Source organism: Chionomys nivalis, chromosome 11, assembly GCF_950005125.1.
Source record: "Chionomys nivalis chromosome 11, mChiNiv1.1, whole genome shotgun sequence".
Classification (NCBI taxonomy): domain Eukaryota; kingdom Metazoa; phylum Chordata; class Mammalia; order Rodentia; family Cricetidae; genus Chionomys; species Chionomys nivalis.
In genome coordinates this window covers 1,236,920-1,263,912 of record NC_080096.1, presented here as the reverse complement: position 1 = coordinate 1,263,912, position 26,993 = coordinate 1,236,920, and the positions used below count along the sequence as shown (strand labels likewise).

At 52.5% G+C, this 26,993-nt stretch overlaps 1 protein-coding gene across 1 annotated transcript in view; it reads left to right on the top strand.

Moving 5' to 3' along the window:
* The window catches only part of Morn1 (MORN repeat containing 1), a 58,968-nt gene that overhangs the window by 13,340 nt on the left and 18,635 nt on the right, over window positions 1-26,993 (top strand). The window contains exons 7-10 of the mRNA XM_057785095.1: window positions 3,830-3,926; window positions 4,505-4,615; window positions 10,447-10,570; window positions 11,017-11,189. Of these exons, the coding sequence (XP_057641078.1) occupies window positions 3,830-3,926; window positions 4,505-4,615; window positions 10,447-10,570; window positions 11,017-11,189 (505 nt within the window). The remainder of the gene's footprint in view (window positions 1-3,829; window positions 3,927-4,504; window positions 4,616-10,446; window positions 10,571-11,016; window positions 11,190-26,993) is intronic.

The window sequence follows — 26,993 nt, the reverse complement described above, 5'->3', positions numbered from 1 at the left end:
GTCTAGAGACGGCCAGGCAGCTGGCAAGGCAGTCGTGGTAACGTGAGTCCATCCATCCTCTCCCACTGTGTGGACGTGGATGTCACCTAAAGCTCTGGCTTCCTGAAAATCAGCATTTCCCAGAGGGGTTTTCCCAGAGGGCAGCCTGCTGTCTGGCACACCTGTGTACATATGAAACAGGTGGCTAGCCTTATGGGTGTCTTCATCTGCTGCAGTTCCCAGCTTCCCCCTTTGCTGGCAAGTCTGGAGAGTCTCAGGGGCCTGCATGTCACCAGGCAGATGAAGGCAGGGCCTGTGGCTACCTCCTGTATCACTTGCCTGCCTTCCTGGGGCCAAGAAGCTCCAGGCCAGGATGGAAAAACCATTGACCCAGGCCCGTCTCTACCACTGCAGACCCCGGGAACGTGGGACAGTGGAAGGCTCATGTCCAGGGGTAGCTCCTCAGGAGTTAGCTGCTCCCCACAGTGGCCGCTCCTGGAACCATCACAGCCACAGTGAGTGCACTAGTGCCAGTCCGTGTCCTACAAATATTCCCACTCCACATGCCGAAATCCTAGGAGGATGCGGTCCAGACCGGTCAAATCCAACATCCTGCAGGCCTCCTCTTACTGGACCTGCCATCTCTGCAAGCTGGAAACCAAGCTCCACGGCAGTCACAACCCCAGGAGGAGAGCCGAGCCAACCCTTCACAGGTGACATCACCCAAGGGGAGCAGAAGTCCCAAGGCTTAGCAGCTATCAGTAATAATCGGCCTCCTCCATGCCATAACATCGTGGAGGCCAACTCACAAAAGGTCTGGAGCGTTCACCCCAGGAAGGACCAAGATGTATGTGCAAGAACAAAGAGGTGAGCTTGTGCCCAGGTTGGACTTGCACCCAGATCCACATCTATGGTATGGACACCACAGAGCCACTTCTAGTAAGTGTGGGAAGAAAGCAGCATGGGTTAACTGGAAAACGTTTCCCACACCGAGAGGGGCCGAGCGTTTGTTTCCTGCAGTTCACTGTCATAAATGTGGTCCGCAGCTGTGGCAGACCAGGGCAAGAGGAGGACTGAGCTCCGTTCTCTGGGGTCACTGTGGCAGTCATGGAACAGACTGCTAGACTCTTTTGGAGCCTGTCCTGGAACTAGCTCTTGTAGACCAGGCTGGTCTCGAACTCACAGAGATCCGCCTGCCTCTGCCTCCCAAGTGCTGGGATTAAAGGCGTGCGCCACCACCGCCCAGCAGACTGCTAGACTCTTATCCGTGTGTCCTTTCCCTGTTTGCTGTGTGCTTGCCTGGTTTGGGGTGCAAACCTGATCCCTAAATGACTTGTATAACTTGCTATGTCATCGTCTTCACCCTCTTCGGTCCTATCATATATATCCATCCTTCCCTACATGTCAGGCAACAGCTGGGCATAGAGGAGGAGAGCAGGTGTCTCTAATACCCTGGGGTTCTGTGGTGACAGTGTGGTGCCCGGCTCCACCTCCCAGTGGCTGAGACTCGCAGACTGAGTATTGCCTCTCTGGATGCTCACAACTCTTGGCTCTCAAGTCCAGACCAGTACCTGCCCAGCTGCCTCTTTGGGCTGTGTCACAGGGAGACCGTGGAAGGTGTTGTTATCTGCAGGAAGCTGCCTGACACTCTCGGAGTTGTTTCAGTGTCTGTTTGTGGTCTGGATGCAAATGCCCAGTATAGAATCTATAATGTCAGTCAGGCAAGTCCATGGGTGCTGACCTGAAGCCAGGAACACCAAGCTCCAGCTCTTACCATATGGGCTCTGATTCTAGCATGCAGCCCACTGGCCACCCACCTCGGGGACAATGACAACCGTTATGGGTGGTAAGCACTGTTAGCTGCGCTGGAGATGCCAGGGAGCGACTGGCTGAGAGACTCCCGTGGCAGACTAGTGCTCCCCACAGCTCCTCACCCACCACTGCCTGGCCCATCGGCCTTGCCAGCAGGCACCTCTACATCGTTGTGTTTATCTCTGTTGGTGCCCGGGCACTCCTTTCTGGCCACATTCCTCCATGGCAACCACCCTGTGGGCAGGCACCTGGCCACCCGCCCTGGCCTACCTACGGCCCGTCCTCCCTTCCTTCTGAAGGTCCACACTGGCGCTTTCCAGGAAGCCCAAGTGGGTCCAGTGGTGAAGAGAGAAGAGAAACTGCTGATCCTTATCCTAGAGCTCAGAGCCCAGGACATTTGCAAGTCCAGCCAGAGCCAAGCAGCCCCTCCTGCAGAATCACCAGCCATCTGTGTGTTGTTGTCACCCTTGAGAGAATCAGACCAGGAAGGACAGGAGGGGATGGGAAAGCCGCTAGGCTGGCCTTCTTGATGGGACGCCCGAATTCTCACGGTGAAGAAAGCCAGGCCAAGGGAAGGCCCTGTGCTGTGGGTCACCTGCCAGGCTTCCGAGCAGGGCTCCCAAGACTCCCTGAACTCTCCAGAGCCGACCTGACACCTTCCTCCCCGACCCCGGTGCATCCACGTCTGCAGTAACGAGAAAGGACTGTCACGGTCAGTGCAGAGCAGACACTCTTCATAGCACAAGACCGCGGACGCTCTTCATAGCACAAGACGTGGATCAAGTGAAATGGCAGGGTGAGTGACATCTGCAGGGTCAGGACGTTGTCAACCTCGCATCCACCATCAGCCGCTCCAGGAATGCAGCTGGTGTATAGCCTTGGGATCAGAGTTTGGGATTTCAGGATTGGAGGAATGGACCTTGCTCAGGAGTAACTTGGCAACTCTCAAGATGAAGGCCCATCCACATCCCAGAGGGACTTGTACCTGGGTGAGCAACCAGGCCCCCGCCCACATGTTCCACAGCTGGCTCCCGACCTCTCCAGAACTGAAGGGGGCCCCTAGCGCTGCCTGTTGTTTGTGAATAAGGCCTAGAGGCATGAGGGTCTCAAGGTCGGCACCCATGGGCACCTACTCTCAGCACCTAGCCTGAGGCCTGTCTTTGCACTCATCTCGGGAGATCCAGCTGCCCATCTTGTGGTGGCTGCCCTCTCCTCTCGGCTGCCCATGGAAAGCTTTCCTCACAGGTTCTTGGGACTCTGACCCTACTGAGGGCCTCAACCTTCTCATCACCTTCTAGGCCTGAGTGAACCCTACCACCCACTTTCCTGTTCTGTCTGCATTCTCAGACACTAGGCAGTGTTCCCCTCCATCAGGAGCCCAGGCTGCAGGAGTCCGGGACAGAGTGGGGCAGCTGGTGCCCAATTAACCTCAGCAGAAGAACGACTCAAACCAGGCCTTTTGTTGACTTCCCCAATACGAGTAATTCATAACCAAATAGAGCACCATTCTGATCTTAAATCTTTCTATGGCGGTAATCCTCCTGCTGCTTCACACAATTGCTTGGGAACCCAGGTGTACTATAGAGGACGCGAATGGGGCGCGGCGAGCGGCACCTTGCCCCCGCTCCGAGGTGTGTGTGCTCAAGTTGTGTGTTGTAATTGCCTTTTCATTTAAAAGCTCCGGGCATCAGAGCAGCCCACCTTGGTCCTGGCCCATTGTAGTCGCGGGTTCGGGTTTCCTCGCGGTCAACTAAGTGCCACATCTTTGTATTGGGAGGCCTTTGTGCACCAAGTGCGCCTGTTCAGTGGTGTTTTGTTTGCATGGTGTACGCTGGGCCTTTGTTCCCCTCTTTCCTGGCGTCATTAAAATTCAAGGGGAAAACAGTTAGCAAAGCAAATTGGATCCCTCCTAACAAAATGCGGTGCTTCACCACCAAAGTAAAAGCTGCAGGAACCTCACAGCCTTGGATGCTCCTATAACAAAGGGTCCTGGGACTCCTTGGAGCCACCCTCTAAGGCCACCTTGTTCTCTGTGCAGGGACAGTGGCACAGTGATGTCTTCAGTGGACTGGGCAGATTGTCGCACTGCTCGGGAGTCACTTACTGCGGGATGTTTATCAACGGCCACCCAGCAGGTAGGTGTTCCCAGCCTTCCCGTCGTCCTGGTGGGGTCTGCTGGGGAGCATAAGATCCATACCATCCCTTTTCAGAAAAAGCATATTCTAGTTGATTTCAAAAGGACTTGTGGCTGCGCAGACCCAAGTGGGTCTCCCACCTAGCCACAGAACCTCTCGGCCACAGATACCTCCCAGACATAGGGCCTCTTGGCCACAGGATTTTGGAGTTACCTGGTCAAACTATGCTGGTTTGACACCCACACCCCTGCCTCCCTGTGTGGCCTCTATCAGGCTCTCTTGAGACCTCTGCACTCTGACCTGACTACATGTGACATGGGTCACATGTCTACCTCAGCTTGGTACCCTCCTGGCCATCCTTTGCTCCTGTGTTGTTCCTAGTGGCCTCTCCTGAGACTTAGGACAGAGACGCTGTCCCAGGGTGAGCCTAGCCAAGACGTGAGTCCTTCATCTAAACCTTCAACCAGCCTGCCTCAGCCCCAGCAGCGACATCTTAGCAGACCCTCCAACAGGGTGAGAAAGGGCTGGAGCCCTTGGGTGCAGCTGTTACAAACACTAAAGCCCTGTTCTGCCCCCAGCACAGGCTAAGAAAATTGTGGTCCTGGGCCCAGAGGTACTGGAAGTGTTCCAAGGCTCTCCCTTCACGTTGAGTGTACAGCTGCAGCAAGATGATGGGGAAATTGCCAAGAGTAAGTGTCTTCAGGGTGCTGATCCTAGTCTTCCGGGAGAAACGGACTGCGGGCTTTCAAGTAGAGCAAACCTGGGCAAGGTGGTTGGGTTGCTCCTGAGATAATATTAAAGAAGTCCTTGCAGCCTGGTGCCAGCAGAAGGCTCGGGAGGCCTGTAAGACACACAGGTAGGGGTAGTCTTGTGTGTGCGTGCACATGTATATATGTGTGCCTTGAGAGTGTGCATTGCACACGTGAGCGTGTGTTTTGGCACATGCAGACTTGCTGACTAGTACATAGAAGACAGAAAATATACAGTCAGCTTGGCTGAGCAGGTCAGCATAGACCATCACTCAGCTAGGCCAAAGGTACCCTCTCATTTCCTCTGTCGGGGAATCGGATTTCTTTTTTTTGGTAACTGAACCTCAGACCAAGACAAGGTATGAGCCACCGACTTCCTGAAGCCCTTCCTACCATGTTAATTCCTAGTATTTATTAATTCACCCAAGTTCAGTGCTTCAGTGAGAAAATCATAATACATATATGAACAGGAGAGATGGCTCAGCAATTAAGGTTGCAGACTGCTTCTGCAGAAGATCCAAGTTCACTTTGTAGTACCCACACTAGGTGTCTCAGATCCACCCATAACAGCTCAGGGCTGATAGCTTAGGTGGTCTGATACCGCCAGCCTCCATGGGCACTTGTCCTTGTGTGCACACAGACACTCAAATAAACATATAATTAAAAATAAAAATCTTTAATATATGTATTAAGTTGGCTTAGCGACTTTATTAAGGTATCATTTACATACCGTTAACTTCAGTATTAAATGATTCCATGATCTCATTTTTAAAAAAATGATATGGCTGTGTGTGTTGTGTGTCTCTGTGTGGGTATGTGTCCACGCATGCAGGCGCTCACGGAGGCCAGAAGAGGGTATCAGATCCCTGGAAACTGACCAGGCTTACCTCAGACTCAGTTTGAAGCTAAGGCAGGCCTTGAACTGATCCTCCTGTGGCCTCCCCTGAGATTACAGGCACGTGCCGTCAAGTCCAGCTAGATTCCGTGATCTCTCTTGAGTCTACAGATCAGGGCAGCTGCCAAAACACCCCAGGGCCCTTTCAGAACAGGTCCGGGCCTCTAGATCCCCATTTCCAGTCTCGTGCCCACTCCAGTCCCTGCTTCACTTCCTGTCTCTGTAGATTCCCAGTCGCGTGCCCACTCCAGTCCCTACTTCACTTCCTGTCTCTGTGGATTGGCCCTTGAGCAGTTCAGACCCTGTGCGGCTTTTTGCTTATTTCCCATTTGCGCGTTTGGGGACACAATGCGGTGCAGTTCCTGACGGTTCCATCCTCCACACTGTGCAGCGGCATCCTGTCGCCCAGATAGGATGTCCAGACTAATATCAGGGGCAGCCTTGCTGTGAATACCTCACAAGTTTTTGTACACACAGATTTAATTTCTCTGCGTATTGAAGCATCATAGGATCAATGTATTTTAGTTTTGTTTTTTGAGACAAGGTCTCTCATTGTAGCCCTGGCTGCCCTGGAACTCTTTTTGTAGAACAGACTGGCCCTGAACTCAGAGATCCACCGGCCTCTGCCTCACCACCCAGCTAAGGCCTTGAACTTTTTGTTAATCCTCCTGCCTCAACCTCCTGACTAGTTGGAATTATCAGCCTGTACAATCAGGCCCAGCCTGTGATAAGATTTCTAAGAGGCCAGAGAGGTCATTTTCTCTCTAGAACTGAGACAGAGCTGTCAAGAGTCATTTAGATAATGGAACGTTCTGTTTGCGGTGTCCCAGACAGGAGCTGGTGGCCACTCAGTGTGGGAGGACAATGACGAAAGTTTTTCCTTTAATTTTAATCAGTATATGTGTGTGCATGTATATGTATAGATGTATGTATATATTTATTCAGTATATATGTGTATGTATTTAATCAGTATAAGTGTGTATATGTGTGTATAGATATATGTATATATTTATTTAATCAGTATATATGTGCTGTTAATATTTAATCAGTATGTATATACATACGCACACACACACATGCTGTTGCTTATTTGGTTTGGTTTGTTTCGTTTTTCAAGACAGGGTTTCTCTCTGTGTAGCCATGGCTGGCCTGGAACTCACTCTGTAGACCAGACTGACCAAACTCACAAAGATTGCTTTCCTCTGCCTCTGAGATTAAAGGCACAGGCCATCACTACCCAGCAGAGATGATTTTCTTATAAAAGTTTTATGTTATTTTAGCGTTCATATTTAGTTGTTGTTCCATTTTGAGCTACCTTCCGTGACTAAGACAAGTGTCTGACCCATCCCCCAGCCATGACTGTCAGGCCGACTGTCATTTCCCCGTTGCCCGAGGCTCTGTGTGGTCTCAGTTCTGCCAGCTGCCAGCTGACTGTACGTCCGCTCTTGCCAGGAGACTCACCTGTGCCACACCATGCCATCTTGATCTTAGTCTTCACTCTCCAGCCTTGCTCTTTCCCAAAACTGTGTGGCTCTTTGGATCCCTTAAATTTCCCTATAAATTTATCTAACAACAGAAACCTGCTGGGATTGTAATGGAGTCACAATGAGCCATCTCTTAGCGCTGAGTCTACAGTTCCTAGACAGAAAACACTTTGATTTCTCTTGACAATGTTCATTTTCCATGCATAAGTCTTACTATATTTTTTAAAACCTATTAATAAATTATTGTTTCCCATGAGATATTCGACTATAGTTGCTTTATCAATATGATTAATATTTACTGTTGATTTTGTTATATCTTTTGGAGATTTTTTTGGCGAGTGTGGAGGTTGAACAGGATCCCATGTAGCTCAGGCTGTCTTCAAACTCCATATATAGCTGAAGGTGATCTTGAACTCCTGAAATTCTTCTTTCTCTACCTTCTGGTGCTGCAGTTATAGTTGTATACACCAACAGTCACGTACACCAACAGCTGTGTACACGAACAGTCGCGCACACCCACAGTTGCATATACCCACAGCTGCACAGTCGTGTACACCAACAGTCGTCACACCAACAGTTGTGTACACCAACAGTCATGCACACCCACAGTCGTGTACACCAATAGTCGCATACACCAACAGCTGTGTACACCAACAGTTGTATACACCAACCGTCGTGTACACCCACAGTCGTTACACCAACAGCCATTACACCAACAGTCGCGTACACCAACAGTCATGCACAACCACAGTCGTGTACACCAATAGTCGTATACCACCATCACATAGTTTATGAGATGCTGGGTGAAGAATTTTATATTTTTAGCTCCCCCCACTTTTTTTGGTTTTTTAAGACAGAGTTTTTTCTGTGTAGCTTTGGAGCCTGTCCTGGAACTCACTCTGTAGACCAGGCTGGCCTCAAACTCACAGAGATCCACCTGCCTCTGCCTCCCAAGTGCTGGGATTGAAGGCCCGGCCCCATTTGGCATATTTATATGGTAGATGCAGACTCACCCTGGTGCCCCCCATCTGTCCCCCAGTTTCCTTTCGTCGGGGTGGACAGCAAGCAAGCGCCTTTGCCTGCTGAACCACCCTGCTGACCCCTTGCCTCATTAGTTGTAATTCTCATTAACTCTCCTGGTTCTCCTGCCTCCTATAGATGGAGTCTCTAACAAGTGTCGTCTTCCCAGGGCCTCCGCAGCTCCTGTAATAAAGGCTGACTGTTGACGTCTAGAAACACCTTGGTCTCCTTCCCCTCTGAGGGTACCTCGAGTGTCCCCCAGCTGTAGGATGCTGGCTCGCCCTCCATGTTACAGAATTGCTGCTCCATCTCCTCCACTTGCCTGGAGCTTCTTGTATCCACGGACTTCCGGTTTCCTCACATTAGGAAAATCTTCTGCCATTTCTCTCCCAGCAGTTTCTCTCCCACTCTGTTTTATTTCCCACGTGGAGATTGCCAGAGATGGTCCCACCGTTTGCAGGATCCCTCCTTCTTTCTTTCCCCACCCCCGTGTTTGTTTGTTTGTTTGTTTTTTGGATGACTTCTCTAGCTATATTTTCAGGCTCACACCTTGTGGTGGATCGCATACAGAGGACCCGTAATTTACAGAATCTCTCCATGTAGCCATAGCTGGCCTTGACCTTGCAGCAGACCCTCCTGCCTCTACCTCTTGAGTGCTGGAATTGCAGACTGGGGAGCCACAGTGCCCGGCAGCGTCGTAATTTTCACCTCCTGTGTCTCTGCGCTTCACTGATGAGCGTAAGAACACAGTTACAGAACTTGGTCCCCGACTCTCGTTTTTGAGACAGGGTCTCAAACTCACTCTGTAATTGAGGATGGCCCCGAACTCCTGCTCTTCCTCCACCGCTGTAGTGCTGGCATCATAGCCTGGATTGTAATAACTCGGTCCCTAGCTGTTAATTCTAGCACCTGGGTCATTCACAGCTAACTTATTTTTCTCCTCATTACACACCATACTTCCCTGCATTCCTTGCATGCCTGGTAATCTTTGAGTGAATGCCAGGCATTATAAATTTTACTTTGTTGGTTGCCAGATATTTTTGCATTCCTATAAATATTATTGAGCTTGTGTTATATGGAAAAGGCTTAATGCTCTTGGCCTTGTTTTCAAGATTTGTCCAACGAGCTGAAGGAGCAAGCACCATCTAGTACCAGCTCGTTCCCAGGACTGGAGTAAGGCCTTCTGGACGCCTCCCCAACCAGTCTCCTGTGACTTCTGAGTCTTTCTGTCTAGGCTAGTAAGGGTGGGCCATCCCCAGCCTCGTGAGCCCCAGACCCCTTAGTTTTCCTTAGTTCTCTCTTAGCCTCATGGAGTCTTCTTGCTTGTGTGCCCAAGGCTGTGTTCTGATGTCCCTGAACCCCATGTGACTCCGGAGGCTCTCCTCCATCCTTCCCCAGATTTCCAGCCCTTTTTCTTTAGTTGAGAGCATTTGCTGGGAAGCACCAGGGGTCTAAGCTGCCCCCCTCCACTGCCACCTCAAGTCAGAGCCCACTGGGGTCTGCCACTTGGTCTAAGGTTTTTTCTCAGTTTGTAGAATCTGGCCACTTCTTAAGTCCCCTGTAAGTCTGGAGGTTCATCTCAGAGTGTGTCAGGGCCTGGAGCTCAAGACTGTGGCTCTGTTCCATCACCCCTGCCTGTCACCCTCACAGCCGTCTTGCCTAATCCACAGCACTCAAGGTGTGCCCCATATGTTAGCCATCGCTTCTCTTCGCTGGTTCCTCCAGATGTGGCCACAAGCCTAGCTTCATTACCTCTGCCTGCCCAGGAGGGCCCAGTGGATCTGTGCTCTGTGAGCTCAGAGTAGATGCTGTCTACTCCTCAGACCCTGCGCTCTAGGGCACCGGGCCTGCCAGTATGTGCGCCCACTCAGAAAATGCTATCTAGGTATCAGTTTGGTACCTGGCCCTGTATTAGTGACTGGGGAGGTGGGTGATGGAGGCTGAGCCTATTTTCCATGGTCAGGCTGGTAGATGAGCAGAACGAGCAGCCGACCAACCTAGGGCGAGTTGTAGCATGTTGACCCACACATGGTTAAGGAGGAGACCCTGCCGGAGTATGAAGGCAGTTGGCCAGGGATGGCCTTTCGGGGAGACGAGATCCAGAGCTGAAGAGTCAGTGTCCAGGGTTCAAGGGGAAGGGACAGAGGTTCAAGGTGAAAGAGGAAGCTTAGAGGGGTCAAGGCCAGCAGGAGACTCCTGCCAAGATTTCATCCAAGGACGTCAAACCAGGGACCTTCCGTGTGACTAGCCAAAGACGAATGTAGTCACGGTCAGTTAGGATGGGACAACACAGACGCCCTTCACCTGAGCCCACCCTGGCCTGGATCTTTCATTCCTCACGTGGTATGTCTCTTGATTTCTTCCTTCGGAAGGTGAGAGTGGCCGTATGCTGAAGATCTCAGCGGGGGTCAGATATGTACAACTCCCAGCATACTCTGAGGTCAGCTTCTTCAAGATGGACGAAGATCACATGGAGACGCCCATCCAGACACCGTTGTAAGGATGCCGCATCTTCCTTAGGGGCACCTCTGAGGAGATTAGACTGGAGGGGTGGCCCCATGGTTCCCTTGCCCATGTTTTCCCATGCACTCTAACCGGAGCAGGCCTGGATGCAGTGCCAACCAGCTCGATTTTGAAAGGTAGAAACAGAAGCAGGTGAAATGACAGGGGGTGGAGGGCTGGAGGGAGCCACGTGCCTAGTGATCACCAGACACAGGGAGCAGGAAGGAACCCACTGATTGCTTCTCCTTTGACCTTAGTTGGCCCAGCTCCGCAAGCATTTCAAGGTGACCCACACACCCTCCAAGTATGACTAAGTAATGTCCCAGGGTCAGGGCCAGGACATTCACAGAGCATGGGTGCCCCAGTTCCTCACCCTTACCCCTTTATTCCCAACCCTGCCCCTTTGACCCACACTGCGGTATCTGTCGTCTCTCTCCTAGTGGGTTCCAGTGTATCTCCTACCCTCTGTCCATCCCCAAGGCCTGGGGACCAGAGTCTGGGGCGACTATGGAAAGTGCCAGAGCTGACACCCTGCTCCCCAAGAGAGACTCAGAGTCAGTGCTGGACTCAGGAGCCTTCCATGGCCAGGGAGACACCCCCAGCATCCTTCCAGGTGAGTGGGCCACACAGCAGCCCATGGGCATGCAAGGTGACAGTCCCTAAAACCCGAGTGGGGACTGGGCCCAGGCCTGAAGCGCTGTCAGCACAGAGCAGATGTACCGGGAAATGGGGCTTCCTATCCTGGGTGACCATGTGGCCTGCATCCTTACCACACAAACCCAGCCAAAGCTGCAGGACCCAACCTAGGCTGAGCGGTCACCAGCTGCCTGGCTCTCCAGGCCATTTTACCGCACGTGTGTTTGGTTCACATTTCACAAAGATGTGGTCCCTATTTCCGTGCCAGGCAGGTGGAACTTCATCCTGGAAGAATTCAGAGCCAGATTTACTTTGAGTCATTTGAGAATTATTCATGCAATTGAAGTTTAATCACTGCGGTTTGTTGTGTCTGGTGATATTAAGTTCTCTTATACTTGGATGCATCATAAATATTCAGCACGCATCTTTTTCTTTGAGACAGGGTCTCTCTACATATCTCTGGCTGTCCTAGCACTCGCTCTGTAGAACTGAGTGGCCTCAAACTCACAGAGATCTGCCTACCTCGGCTTGAGTGCTGGGACTAAAGGTGTGCACTGCCATGCCCGGCTCAGCTTGCATCTTAATACGGCAACAGGGGCAACCTTGGTAGTGTGTGTGCATTAATACAGGCACCTGACTGGAGGTGGGCTCTGCAGGCCAGCAGGAGGTCAACAGTACGTGTGCATTAATACAGGCACCTGACTGGAGGTGGGCTCTGCAGGCCAGCAGGAGGTGAGGTGCCACTCGGGATCTCATGGTCTCATGTGCCTTGTTGTGGCCTCCCTGCTGTGGGCCTGCATCGGGTCAGTTCTTCTGGAGTGAGAAGGTTCAGTTAGAGGGTGTCTTCCTGCAAAACCGCACACGTTATGTGTGGGGCCCTTTGTGGATTCTGTGGCCCCCGGGACTGGGATCCTAGCTTTCTGGCTGCCAGGCACAGATATAGGCGCCAGGTCAGAGGTTCTGCACCTTCCTGATGCCGCGACTCGCTGTGGTGACACCAACCGAAAGTTACTTTCATTGCTCCTTCGTAACTGTAATCTGGCTACTGCTATGGGTGTTCCTGTGAAAGTGTGGTTCTTCCCTCAGGGGTCATGACCCACAGGTTGAGAACCGCTGCTCTAGGTGATTAGAAAGGCAAAGTGGGGTAGGAAGCTGTGCACGTCCCAGATCTGACACCAAGGGCAGATGTGGCGTGGAGGTAAAAGTCCTAGCTCTGCACAACCTGTATATAAGACTGGATTAGATAGTGGCGGGCAGTTGCTTAGTTGGTTTCTTAGTTGATTTTTGAGACAGAGGCAGGAGGAAGATGGCTGTAGGAGCTACATAGCAAGACTCTGTCTCAAAAATCCCGAGTGCTGGGATTATGGATCTATACCACCATTCCTGGGGTTATGGATCTATACCACCACTCCTGGGATTATGGATCTATACCACCATTCCTGGGGTTATGGATATATATACCACCACTCCTGGGATTATAGATCTATACCACCATTCCTGGCAAAGGCCAGCATTTGAGAGAACATTTCTGGTCATCACACGTGTGCCTCAGACATGTCTGTCCCACCTGTTGCTTCGCTGTGGCTGCCGGTGGGAGCCAGGGTCCTACCTTGACGCCGTTTGTCCTTGCAAACAACACACAGCCCTTGGTAGAGTCCCTTCCTTGCAGCTAGTCCATCGGTGAGGTCCAGGTGTCTGTGCAGTCAGGAAAACACTGAAGCTTCCATTTAGGCATTCTCCGCAGCCCTGACACAACTCCATCCCAGAGCCCTTTTGCCCGTCTCAGCCTTTCCGCCCAGAAACCTTCTGGCTGGCCTTAGGAGGGACAGTTCCTCCTCCCTGGCTCCTCTTTTCCTCAGATGGCCCAACCTCTCCATTGACTCTGCCTCTCCTGCCCCTCCTGGCTGTACAGCCTGTGGCTTCCAGCAAGTCTCGCTCTTTCTCTTGCCAGGTCTTCTCTGACTCCAGCTCAGGCTCTTCACAGGCTCTCTCTCCTGATGGTGGTGCCTAAGCTGTCCTGAGCCTTCTGAGACCCTCCCTGCAGTCACCCCGACTTGTCCTCTCTGCGGTTGTGTTAGTCACATGACAGAAGAGGGACATAAAGGACAGTGGAAAGATGGCAGTTCCAAGTCTCAGCAGCACAGGTCTTTGGGGTGCTGGCCCGTTGATGCCCCAGAAATCCTGACAGCAGGGGCCAGAGATGCCCAGAGCCCAGAGTGTGATAGGCCTGTCTTTGCCAGGGCAGCAACATTTCTGACAGGAAGATGACTGTCCAAACAGCCATCTTGAGATGAGCAGCAAAGGTTGCAGGTCCTTCGTGTGAACACAAAGGCTGGGGTGGGGCTCATATTCTTTCCTTATGGGCAAGCTGTAGTCTCCAGAGGACAACCAGACCCCGTGCGCCCATGAGCAGAAGCCATGCTGATCTGGTCTGGGGGCCAGCACCTCCCCGGGACCCTGGGAGCCAGCCTGGCCCATCTCCCCCTTTGTCTGACTCCACCTCGGTTACAGGAGTAATTTCATGCTGCCTCGGCAGAATAGTTCTCATATTTCTGCATAAAAATACTCGCTGGGCGCCACGCCTTCCGCTCTGAGAGACTTTCCGAGCCAAGTGCTGCGGTCTCAATGAAAACCAGGCCCCAGAATTCGGAGCTTGCTCTGCACTGTGCTGCTGGAAGGTGCCTGCCCTGTCTCCTGTGTCGCCCAGAGCCTGGTCCTTGTGATTTTATCACAGGACAGTCTGAGAAGAGGTCACTGAGGGGGCACAGGGCCCCCAGGGGTCCCCAGTACACCGAGTGGTTAACACAGGAGCCAGGCCCAGGTTCCTTCTGGGACCTGTCCGGAAGTGTCACCTCGGGGTCTCGGGCACTGAGCCACTTAGGCATTTAGGCACGGCCCTCCTTTCAGAAAAAGCATGAGGCTTTGTGTCTGACACCTCAAGTCTGACACTGACCTTGGTCATTCTAGGCAAATTCCATACCACTAAGCTACATCTCTGGTCATCAATCCCTGTTGGGAGCTCCTCGAGGGCTGGCCAGCACCCCTGAACCCAACTGTGGGAGCCTGGACTCCCATTTCCCTGTTGTTTCTAACCAGACTGTAAACTAAGAGCTGGCAGGCCACGTGTATGGTCACCCCACCCGTCCCCCTCCCTGTGCAGGAGGGCGAGGTGAGGGTGGACCCACTTACATCTAGACTGAACCGAGGTGGCAGACCAAGGGTCAGAGAAACAGCTTTCTGCCTATTTCTTAAAACTTCCCTGCCCAAGAGAATGGGTAAAAATTGGCTCTGTCTGCCCATCTGTCTTAGCAGGTAGACTGAAGGGCCCAGGAGTGACCTCTGGGTAGGCAGTTTCAGGCCCTTGGACCACACTGGGAGCGTTCACTGAGCAAGAGACACACGGATTCCCCTCCTTCTCCGGGGCCTTCAGCCCCCAGGGCTCCAGGACTGGAACATGCCCCTAGAATGACTTCCACCTGAAGTAACTCTCCTGCTCCATTCCGTGCACTTCAGACCCAGATCCCTGGCAAGAACGGGCAGAGGCCCAAGCCAGGAGGGCTACCAGGAGCCGGGGAGAGCAGCTCTTTTGTAGCAGCCAGTGGCGGGCAAAGCGAGCACGCTTGTGAGTGCTTCTACAGCTCTCTCATTTCTCTGTCTTACCCTTGCTTGCTGTGGTCCCACTTAGGACAGATTTATTGTACTACTAATTTTCAGCCACGATCCAGTCAAACTAGTTTTCCTTCTCTCAGTGCAGCTCCCAACACTGCCTTTCCTTTCTAGTTCCTCTCTCCTGTTAGTCTGCCTTGTGCCCTGGACAAAGACCCCTGACTCCTCTGCCCCAGCAGTGCCCGCCCGCAGGGGTCCCACCCAGCGCCTCCAGGTTTTCACACTGGCCATCAGGCCTCTGCAGGATGGAGGGGCCCTTGGCCATGTGCCTTTGCTCCCTAGGCATTCTGCAGAGCCCTTAAGTCACTAAGGAAGCTTAACTCTGTCCTGGGCAAGAGCAACATCTGATTAAAAAAAAAAAGACCCTCAACCAAAGAGCGATGACCCCCTGCAGCTAGGAAGCCTGACTGCTACAGCTTAGGACACAAGCCCTGTCAAGAGCCTGGCTGAGGCTCCCCACATCTGAGACGGTGCCTGGAGTCCTTCTCTGGGTCGGCAGGCAGGAGGCACCTGGGGAGGCATGCTTCAACCTGTGACAAGGAGCTAAAAGGCAAGTCCTGCATAGAAGAAATGCCAGGCTGTGCCTGGAGACTGCAGCCAGAGTGGAGTCCTGGGTCCCTCAGAGACAGCAACAACGGGTACAAATCTGAAACAGTCTCATTGCGTAAGGGGAAAGCGGACCAAGGACTATGTCCATAGAGTGGACTTCAGTATTTCAGACAGACAGACAGAAACCTTGGTCATCTTGCTCTTGTCCCTGTCTGCTGTCTTGCTGTGTCCCTGATGCCAACACCCCTCCCTTCTAGGCAGATCTGACGAGGCCATGAGGCTTTCTCAGGTCTGTGGTTCTGAAGGTGAAGGATTGAGGGCCAGCTTAGAACTGCTGCCCACGCTGGCAAGGTGGAAGGAGCCAGGTCAAGGACGTCCTGATTAGACGTCTAGTCACCTCAGAAACTGCCCGCTCATCTCACCATCCAGACAGGCCACCAAAGGGCAAGGCGGGGACAAGAGCCCAAGGAGCTCACATCAATGACTGTTAACTCAGCAGAAAGCCCGAGATGACGGGGACCAAAAGCTGCATGGGTCTTGTTCCTGCCGAGGCACCTTAGGATGGTGCTTCTGTGCAGGGCATGAAGGTTCCACCAGAAGCCGTGTGTCTCTTGCATACCAGGCACCAAGCACAGCTAGAGCCAAGAATGGGAGTGACCTGAGCTCCTGAAAACTGCGACTTCACTGTGAGAAGATGAGATACGACTGGTTTTAGCTAATGACCCAATAATAACTTCAGCTCCATTGATGTTTGCTTCTCCCCCGTACCTCGCCCAGGGGCGGGGCAGATCCACATCCAGTCGTGGGATCCCCATTTCTGCCTCTTAGTCTCTTTCTTGTTGTTGTGCATTTACCATGCCACGTCCTAGAAGGCTACACAAGCTTCGGATATCGTGCTTACTGGGAAGGAAGAAAATATGAGGGGCAGAAGGGTCACACGGCTTTATACCAGGCCACGAGGAGATAAATGTCATGTGCCAACGAAGATTAAGCTCCATTATCAGGGATGAAGGGGAAACTGGACTGTAAGCATCTTTGCCAAGTAGAAATCCCATCAAGGCACATCATCCACACGCAGATATCAGACAGGGTCCCCAGCACCTCTTCAGGCACAGATCACGCCTCCACTTTGCATCTGTGACAAAAGCTGTCCCACTGTGACCCCTAAAGCCGTGCAACCCAGCCTCTAGCACCCCAGACCTGTGGGACTATGGTGGGGGGCTTCCCAGCTGTAACAGTGAGTGAGCAGGCTACTGCTTCTGCCAGGCCGACAGGGAGTACAGAGAGGGCCACGTGAGAGCGAGGGGGATGCGCCACCTAGGCCGACTCCTACCGTGTGCTCACTAGAGGACAACATGTTCGCCCCTTTGAGCACTGAGGGGTTTCCGTTTGGACAACCCAGCTCAGAGGTCAGGTTGCCCCGAGGAGGAGGTGGGAAGGAGACTCTGGAGTGCTCGTGAGTCAGACCTGAAATTAAAGCAGCGCAGGAGGTGGGACACACTTTAATCATCAGTGTTTCAACGTGTTCCTGAAGCCTGCAGCCAACAGCCAAGGCAGAGGGAGCCCCATCCCCAAGGTAGAAACAGCGCTGCCCTCTGCAGATCCTCGGCATCCCCAGCCTACCCCCCCCCCCCCCCCCGGTGTCTCTGGACTGGAATGTGGCACAGTGGCCTTGTGAGGGGAGCTCGGCAATGCCGGCAGCAGAGGCTGCAGGAGGCACTGTCTGCTGGTTGAAGGCCACCGACCCCCTGAGAGCCTGCTGCCCAAGTCCAGCTCCCCTACCCTCACCCGTAGGGAGATGGCTTGAGGTTTGCTCACCAGGTACCAGTCACCAGGTCATTGAGGCAACTCAGGATACTGCCCCTCTTCCCAGGCATCCCTGGCCTCGGCCCACCTCGCCTCCAACTGGGACTTAGGGTCTCAGTCTTCCTTGGTCTGGGATTCCAGACAATTCAATAAACAAGCCCTCCAAAAACTTGTGTTTATACTTCCACAAAGAACTAAACTGAAAAGAGAAAATGTATTCTGTTTCTGGAGGCCTAATGTCAGTAATAGGTAATTGCGAAGTGTGGTATTTCATTATTCTGTTGATATGAAATATTTCAGTTGTTTTAATTGTTTTTAAGTTTCCAGTAGACTATTTGCATTTCGATGAGCATCACCGACAATTCCTAGGCGTGGACTATTGCCAGATATTGCAAGTCCTATTTTGGATAAATTACAGCACCCAGATTTTAGCAACAAAGCACATTGATTTTATATTCAAAGGGCTTTTTATATTTAGTCTCTTAACCTTTTGTAATTCCCACCCACAGCTTGAAGCGCAGAGTCCTTTGTGTTCCTTGTTCTCGGTGGGGCGTCTGTCGCGCCCCGCAATTTGGGCCCATTGACTCATGTGGCAGGTGCGGGTGATTGCGGGTGGACGCTGTGGGCGCCGGCTGGTGATTGCAGGAGGAACGAGGTGGGCTCCGGGCCCGTGGCTCAGACAATCCCTTGCAAATTAGCTTTGGGAACCTAGAGGAGCCAGTGCCATGAGAGAGAAGGTCGATTTTCTTTTCTTTTCTTTCTTTCTTTCCTCCCCGCCCTCCCCTCCCCCCGTAATACACAAAACCTCCTAGTGAATGTTTCAATTGGTACGAATGACTTCTCCTTTTCATGTTTCGGACAAACGGTTTTGAGTATTCACCGCGTTCTATCTATGAAGAATCAACCATTATTGTATGACAGTTTTAAAAACCAAGGTGCCCTTTACTGCTAATTCAATCTTGCCAATAAAGTGGCGGAATGTGTAGCAAGAATTTCTGGAAATTTCATTGCCTCACGGGGTGACACTGCATTCTAATATTAATTGTCTGCGGTTAATTATGGCAGAATAGCCCGAGAGAGCCGTATTTCTAAAGTGAAGTTCGATCTATGATTTCCTTTTTGAGGAATTATTACATAGAGGGAATGTTCCAGAAAAATATAGCATGAAAAGATGTATTCCTTCCCATGCCAAAACAGCAATAGGAGTCGAAGTTGGCTCAGATGATCGATATCTGTGCAGAGACACACAGAGGTCTTGCGAGGTGTGTGGGGTCCCCACACATTAGCCCTCAGCAAGGGGTGGAGGAGGGAAAGGACCCCTCCCATCCTCAGGGCTCAGCTCTTTTGTCTTTGAGTAAAGTTGGGTCTCTCACTGCCTCCCTTCCTCTCGAGGTTTCTGGATTTCCACAGGTCCTCTCTTTTCATACATTAAAAAGAGGTCTAATTCTATTTTTGACTTTACTCATGGGAGGCGGTTCTCTGCTTCCACTCTGTGGTTCCTGGGGATCAAACTTTGGTCAGGTTTGACAAGAAGCATCTCTACCCACTGAGTAATCCCACCAGTCCTGAGCTTCTCTCTTGCTATTTCCTCCCTTCCTGTCCTGAAAAACATCAATCCTAAAGTTATTACATCTTAACAATGAGGGCGTAGCTTGGGGCCCATGAAGGATGCTAAGGGCATGGAAGAGGGGCCCTAAGTGGCATGAGGAGGGTTCACGGCAAGGAGTGGTCTGAGCCTGAGAGGTTGGGGGAGGCTCTGTGAGGACCACAGCGGTAAAGAGCCCAGACACTAGGGTAGGTCCAGTGAGTCCCTGCCTTGAGAGCCCCGAGGCAGGAGGTGAGATATGGAAAATAAGACCCTCAGGAGCCAAAGGGTGTCTGAGTGTGGTATTATAGGCAATGATAAAAGCTGTGTGCCTGTACACCTGCGTACAAACAGCTGGGGGTGTGAGCAGCTCCCCCCCCCCCCCCGCCGGCAGCAGAGAGCAGGCATAGCACCTGGTGCTGGATCTCCAACCCTGCCCTCATGAGAACCAGAGTGTGGCGATGAGGACCCGCAGAGCTGGGTGGGAGGGGACCCGCTAAGAGTGTCTGCCGGAGATAGGAGCTCCAGCCGCAACCTGAGACAATGTGGGGCATTTAAATAAAGAATAATGACCCCGAATCAGGGACCACTGAGAGTGTGTGCCTAAAACCCAGAGAAGCAGGTCTGGGATGTCCTGTAAGTCTGATGGCAGGTGACATTTTAGGTGGCCTTGAAGCCCCATAAATCCCGCTAGAGTTCAAGGGGAAGAGACTGTGCTCAGGGGGACCCGAAGCTGCCACTGTACCCAGGCCTCCGAGTGGACCCTGTAGGACTACAGTGGGGCCTGTGGCAGAGAGGTCTGGATGGTCCATAGGCTCCAGGGTCACAGCAGCCAGGGAACAGCCCGGGTCTCCGCCCTTGTGTGCCTGCCATGGACAGGTGTTTTGTAAACTGCGGTGAAGAGGGACTTGGTAGGAAACCTTAGGTCTGTCTGAACTGTAAGCCCTGCCGCCGACTGCGTCTGAGTGTCCGTAGGTCTGAGACGTTTTATTCTGTGGACTTCACAGCCCTAGGGATGGAAGCCAGGGCCTTGAGAATACCAGCACTCCGGTACCACTGAGCCACAGCCCTAGTTCCCCATCAGCTTTTATGAGTAAAAAAAGACTTTCCTGCCCTCCTACCTGCCCTGCTGTTTCCTAAGAGTTTGCGGTTGCTGGACAGGTTTGAGCAGCACCCCGATGTCAGGATGGAGCCTGCAGCCCTTGCACCCTTCTGTGCCCGTCCTCCCAAGTACCAGCAACCCCGCTGGCCTCCACAGCTAGAGTCTACAGCGGAACATAGATGGTTGTCCTGTCAGCCCCATTGTTCTCTTTGGAGCTGGACACCTAAGTCCCCCCCAGCTCTGAGAACCAGGAGGCCTCTCTGTCACTGCTAGGAAGGAGGTGGCAGCAGGCTCTACAGGAGCAGCACAGGACTCTGGGGACAGTAAGTCAAGGTAGATTGTACGGGACAGCAGATGCACTGCGTCGTAAATGGTAGGTGACATGTGCCATCGCTGCCTGGTGGCTCTACCTACTCTGCTGTCATTCTGTGCTGACAGCACCAATGCTGAAACCATTCAGGGGCATAATGAGACGAAGCAAGGCGCACTCTAAGGAGGACCTTGGTAGAGGCAGCAGGGACAGGTGGATCCCCAGACTAGGGCCTGCCTCCATGGAAACACTAGCTCCTCGGTGCCTGAGACCTTAGAGTCTGCAGGGTCACCCCTGCTTTCACAGGTGACCCTCAGTGCTGAGGTCACCTCTCCTGTGACTTTGGGCCATTCTAAAGACCTTCCGCCAGACAAGCAGCGAGGTTGCCTGCATCCTGACCAACAGCCTCAAGGACAGCTTTGTTGTTACTGTTTCTTTCATTTTGTTTTACAATGTCTATGAGCCAGGTGGTGGTGGTGCAGGCCTTAAATCCCAGCACTCAGGAGGCAGAGGCAGGTGGATCTCTGGAAGTTCAAGGCCAGCCTGGTCTACAGAGTGAATTCCAGGACAGCCGGGGACTACACAGAGAAACTCTGTCTAAAAAACCAAATAAACAAATAAATAAAAACAGGCTCTATGAAGTCCTGGCTGTCCTAGACTCACTTATGTAGACCAGGCTGGCCTGGAACTCACCGAGATCCTCCTGTATCTCCCTCCCGAGTGCTGACATCAAAGGTGTGCGCCACCGCACCCAGCTTCAGGGACCCTGAGGACAGAAGTGAAAAAGAGAAGCCACGTCAACAAGAATCAGCCTTGGCATCTCCCACCTCACCTGCCCTCTCCACCCAGGACCCCTGCTGTCTGTACTCAGGACCCCGTCAGTCAGCCAGCCTTTCTCCTTACTCTGTGACTTGCTGGCATGAGTTTAGCCGGTGTGGGAACCCCAACCATTCACGATCATCTGTGATTAGCTCTGCTCACTTGAGGCCTTGACCCAGGGCTCTCTCCTGGATTTCTGCTCCCTTGAGGTGCCCTAATCTGGAGGACTGTGTGTCCACCCTTCCCCAGGGACACAAGGGTCTTAGGTTCCAGGCCACACCCATTCAGAGCAGGGCAGGATTTCAGAAGGGCTACAGCCTTGGTGGATACCCAGACTTGTCCCTGGGGTGGCTTTGCTGCTTGCTTTTCGGCTCTCACTCCCTGGCTTGCCCTGGACAGCTGTTGCCCCCGAGCAGAGGTGCCTTCGAGATTGAAAGCAATCAGGAACCCCACATAAGCAGAACACCTGGGGACCCCATACCAATTCCCCTTGGCCTGGGGCCCTTCCAGCATCCCTACAGAGCCTGGGGCTGTCCCAGTGGCCCAGCCTTGCTGTTTTGCTGTACACAAACAGCTTGGCTGGGGAGAGCCTCCTGAAGGCGAGGAGTGGGTGGGGGTGTCAGAAACAGACTCAGAAAGAGCCTCGAATTAGCCCAGTCTTGGAAGCCTGCCAGCAGCAGCTCGCTGGCTTCCCTGTTCCAAAGCAGTTCTGACACAGAGCTCCAGAAGGCAGGCATGGAGCAGCCGCGTGCCTGAGGCTGCAGAGTTTCACAAAGGAGTTTCCAGCCAGCTTAGGTGTGGCACAGAGCGTGGGCTCCTCAGAAATCACGTGGGACAGGCGGTGTCTCTTGCCTGCTACCTCAACACTTAGAAGGGTGAAGCAGGAGGATTATCATGAGTTCAAGGACGGCTGGGGCTACGTAGCTCTAGACCAGCCTGAACTATATAATGAGACCCCGCCTTAAATTCTTTTTTAAAATAGCCACTCAGTGGAACCCGAACAGAAATGGCACTCTGGTGTTCACTCTGGATCCCAAGACAAGCTCCCATAAAACACTCAAGAGTGTTTGCATAAGGTCCATTTTCTGTGTTTCAGGAAAGCAGGGCAGACCTTACTGGGCCCCGGCAGGCTTTGCACTGCCATAGAACCTTGTGGCTCTACTCAGCAGCTACAACTGTGCCTGTCACTGAGCTTGGCTCAGAAAACAGAAGGCACAGTTACCTTTCTCATCAGGCCATACACCACCCCTGCCCAGGGTTGTAGAAATCAACGTTTGGAAACGAGTTTTTGTTTGTTTGTTTGTTTTTGGCAAGGCCTCCTGTAACCTGGGCTGGCTTCACGTGCCGAGTTAGGGATGACCTTGAACTTCTGATTCTCCTACCTGCACCTCCTGAGTTCTGGGATTACAGGGACACACTCTCGCACTAAGCAGCAGAGGCTAGAGGCAGGCGAATCTCTGAGTTCAAGGCCAGCCTGGCCTAGGGAGAGAGTTCGATCAGGGGAGGTGGAGCTTTTGGAGAGATGGCTCAGCAGTTTAGAGCTCTGTCTGCTTTTCCAGAGGTCTCAGGTTCAATACCTAGCGCCTACAGGGCAGCTCACAACTGTCTGTACCTCTAGTTCCAGGGAATCAATCAAATGTCCTCTCCTGCCTTCCTCTAGCACCTGGCATGATGTAGTACATAGGCATACATGCAGGCAAAATACCGTAATGCATAAAATAAAAATAAAAAAAAATCTCAAAACAAACAAATAAAAAAAGAAACACCAAAAATTGGCCTGTAGGGGAGAGGAACAGGGCAATGCTGAAGTTGAAGACTCTGTGCAGTTTTCCTACACAATAAAAACCCATTTACACAACTGATTCTCGGAGAGGGGTCACTGGCGTGCATGCACAGCCCATTGGGACTCCAAAACTGAGACCAGTGCCTTTCCACCCTTGTGATGTTTTAGTTACCTATGGGGCGTTATGACAGAACATTGAACATCAGCAACTCAGAGGAGCAAGGGTCTTTGTTTTGTTTCCAATTTATTTAAGTTTATATTATGTGAATTGATGTGAAGGTATCAGATCCCCTGGAACTAGGATCACAGACAGTTGTGAGCTGCCATGCGGGTGCTGGGAATTGAACCCAGGTCCTCTGGAAGAGCAACCAGTGCTTTTAACTGCTGAGCCATCTCTCCAGCCCTGGAGCAAGGGTTTATTTTGGCTCAAGGTTTTCAGGGTTTCCATCTATGGCCACTTGACCCCATGCACTTGGGCAAGATGTCATAGCAACAAGAACATGGAGGAGGGTCTTTATATATAGTGATGTGGGCTGGGCAGATGGCTCAGCCATTAAAGGCTAGACTCACAGCCAATACATACATATATTGGTGTGTGCGGTAGCGGGGGAGTCAGAGGCTTTTGTGCCCTGCTTTTGTGCATGCCCCGGGGATCCAAACTCAGGGTTCAAGCCTGTTCAGCAAATGTTTTCCCCACTGCACCCTCTCCTTGGCCTCTGTCTTCTACTGAAGACTGAAGACCTGGTATAACCTTCAAATCTAAGCCCAGTGACCTGATTCCTTTCAAAGTTTCTTCAACCTCCCAAAATACTGTGCCACCAACTGGAGGCCAAGAGACTGACAGGAGTCATTTCAAACCAAGCAGGAACAGCCCCCCCAGGCCTGGGCACCTGCAGAGCCCCGTATGGCTGTGTCTATTCCCTTACTTGTGAAGGGGGCAATGGGCGGTCACTGGGTGTGTGCAAGCTGCATCTGAAGCGCTTAGCAAGGCTCTGGTCCTGGGAGCCTCAGGGAGCTGCACACAATTGACTCGTTTCTGCTGGTTTGTAACAGCGGAGTTGGAGCTGGAAGGCTACATGCTGGGGAGGCCTGTGCAGAGACTGGAGACGGATCAGGCACTGCCGCCCCCTAGCTATAGGGTGGAACCTCTGTCGGCTGATGGCAGACCTTCCCGGTTAGTCCTAGCCACAGTGGGGCCAAAAGAACAAGAGCACCCCTAGATGAGCAGGGCAGACACACTATCAGCACGGAAAGCCTCACCTGGACACCTGGGAAGTTCTCAGTGCCCAGGCTGCTTGCCTGGCCCTGGGCAGCATGGAGAGAGACCTCCCTCAGGTGTCCTTCTGATGGGAACTGTACTGCTAACTTACCTAGGCACTGCACAGCTCCTTAGCTAATGGAGTGCACACTGAAGACTAATGCCCTGTGTCTGGTCACCTCCAGGCGAGTCCATTCTGGCCCCTCAGGGCTAGTAACATTTGATTTTTTTTTTTTTAATTCACTTAAACAAAGAAAATATTTGAGCCCACAGCCTGTGCTCCCTGGGCCCAGGGCGGCCGTTTCACGGTGAGGCAAGCCCTCTCAGTGTTGTTTATTCCTGCAGTTTCTCTGCCTTCTGCCTCGGTGTCCTACACAGGCGATTAGGGAGTCTAATTGGTTTGCCTGTAAAAAGATAATTAATTGATATTTCCTTCACAGGGAGGTCAGGCTGCCCGTCCTGATCCCTAGCAGAGCCTCCGCTCTCCAGAGCCTCCTTCCCTGAGGTGGCCCAGCAACCTTTATCTTGCTGATAAAGCCATAATTGCCATCAGCACCGGCAGAGGCCTTAGGGTTGGTTCCCAGAGATTAAGAATCCCGTTCCTGGGCCTCTTGGTTGCAGGGGAATAGCAAATGTAGCTACTGGGCAGGAGAGCCTCCAAAAAATGTACCAGGCATCTTCACAGAGCACTTAGTATCTACCACAGAAACTGCCGGCTGCAAAGTTCCTGCTCTAGAACTGCAGTCAAGGGTGGTTCCCCCTCTGGGGATGGTGTGGGCTCGTGTGTGGTGCTGGAATACCTCTTCCTTGTGTCTCTTCAGGCTTTGGAAGTGACCCCCTGGCTGGCAGTGGCTGGAAGACAGACACTTCTCCTGACAGCATTGCTGCCCTATCTGATAGCCACACTGCGGCTTATCTCTTCTAGGCAGCGAGATCTTGAGCCTTTAGGAAGCTCTCGCAGTCTTTTGCCTATTAGGTTTGTCCTAATAGGACTAAGTTTACAGACAGGGTGGGCACAGTGAGAACAGTGCCCCAGGGTGAGTGGAGCAGGAGGTCAGAAACACAGCCATGGAGATCCATGGCAGCAGGGGCAGAATTAGTCCTGACATCTCCAGGTGCTACCACGGCAAAGCACTCAGGACTGCAGAACGGGAACAAACAGCCCTTGGGGCATGGGAGGCAGCTGGTGAGGGAGGCTCTGAGGAGGCTGAAGGATGAGCAGGGTGCAGGGGGCTCAGCCAGAGTGCGGAGAGTGTGGAGCAGAGGGGCTCGCCCTCTGACACTCTAGCAGATCTCAGAGCATGAGACACAGGGTGTGATCTGGTCCATGCCCTCTGCCTGGAGGTTTCACTCGTGCCCCAAGGCAGGCAAAGCCCTGGGAAGTTTAGGGCGACCGTCACGGGGGCCCCATCCATGCTCTGAACCAGTTTTATGCTGGGGGTGAGGAATAGGTTACAGGGCAGATTGGTGATGTCTGGGAGCATCATGGCTGTCCCACTGTAGACAGTAGTGACCTGGACTCAAGGACAGGGTAGAAAAATGAGAGGAGTACGGGTAACTAGTTGGAGAAAGGGTTTCTGTCTGTATGGAGGAGAAGGGGAATTGTATTTGGGGACCCAATGCCTGTGACTGCAGTGTGTGGACGTCCTGGGGACAGCACATGGGTAGAGCAGGAAGCCGTGCATCTGTTTTCCCAGGAGCCAGGAGCCGGAACATGACACCTACCTACCCCCGTGAGAAGTGAGAGCGTATGAGCAGAACAGAAGCCAGCCTACACCAAGGCACCAGGAGAAGGACCTGGCATGGTGTGGGCATGGGCGGTCGCCACTGATGATAGGGTTGAAGATGTGACAGTTGCCCTGGAGCTGGGGTCTAGAGGGTCCTAACGGTCTTCTCGTGGAGCCTGATCCTCATCCACTATGGAGAAGCGGTGGACAGGACAGTTGGCGAGCCTTCCAAGTGCCCCTTTCCTCTAGAGAAGCCACATGCTGTGGGTGCCTGTAGCCTGTCCCCATGAGTCTCCCCTCCCCTAAGCTCTCTGTCCAGATACACACAGGGTTAGCATAGGAGAGGCAGCTGGTGACCTTGCGTGGCCTGTCTGGACACCACGCCTGCAGGGAGGAAAGCCTGCCGGGCCACAGGGATCTAAGAGGCAAAGGTGAGAAGTGAAGACTTCTCTTATTTGAGATGTCAAGGGTTGTGGTCAGCCAGACAGCCTCACTCTTGGGCTGGAGGAAGGTTCATATCCAGATGGCCTCAAGTGTCAGTTCTGTGTGGGCCGAGGAACCAGGCTGCCAGGTTCCCACTGTTACGTGTTTCTTTCCCCATGAAGCGGCGTGGTTCACGTAAGTGGCATAATGTCATACAGTGTCACTGTGCCTCCCACTTACCTTGTCTGAATGTCCATTTTTTCAGCAACCATATGGTAACAGTGACAGTCTTTATTAGATGGGGTCACCAGATAGGACCACAGAGGAATGGCATCAAGCAGATGCTCCACGGAAGCCAGCTGTGGTGATGTCTGGAGAAGGCCTTTAACAGTGTGGCCAGAACCTCCCAGCCCGAGGGAGGCAGACACCCATTGCCTGGGTATAGATATATTTATTTGCCCATCAGAAATCCCTACCAGGTCCTTACCTACTCTGCTTCCCAGAATTGGCACATGGGAAGTCATGGCCTGAAGTGCGAGTTGTCAGTGTCCTCAGGTAGGGGCCACCCAGCAGTCACCCTGACTGGCACACGTCTCTGAGATACGAAGACAGAGCTGGCATCTTAATGCCAAACGTTGTCCTTAAAGGAGGTGGTGGAGCCGGTGCCCATGGCTGTGTGTGGAGAGCTGAAAACCGTGTTGTCAGCATTGCTGTTCCCAGTCGTTGCCCAGGACGCCAGTGGTGCAGGGCAGA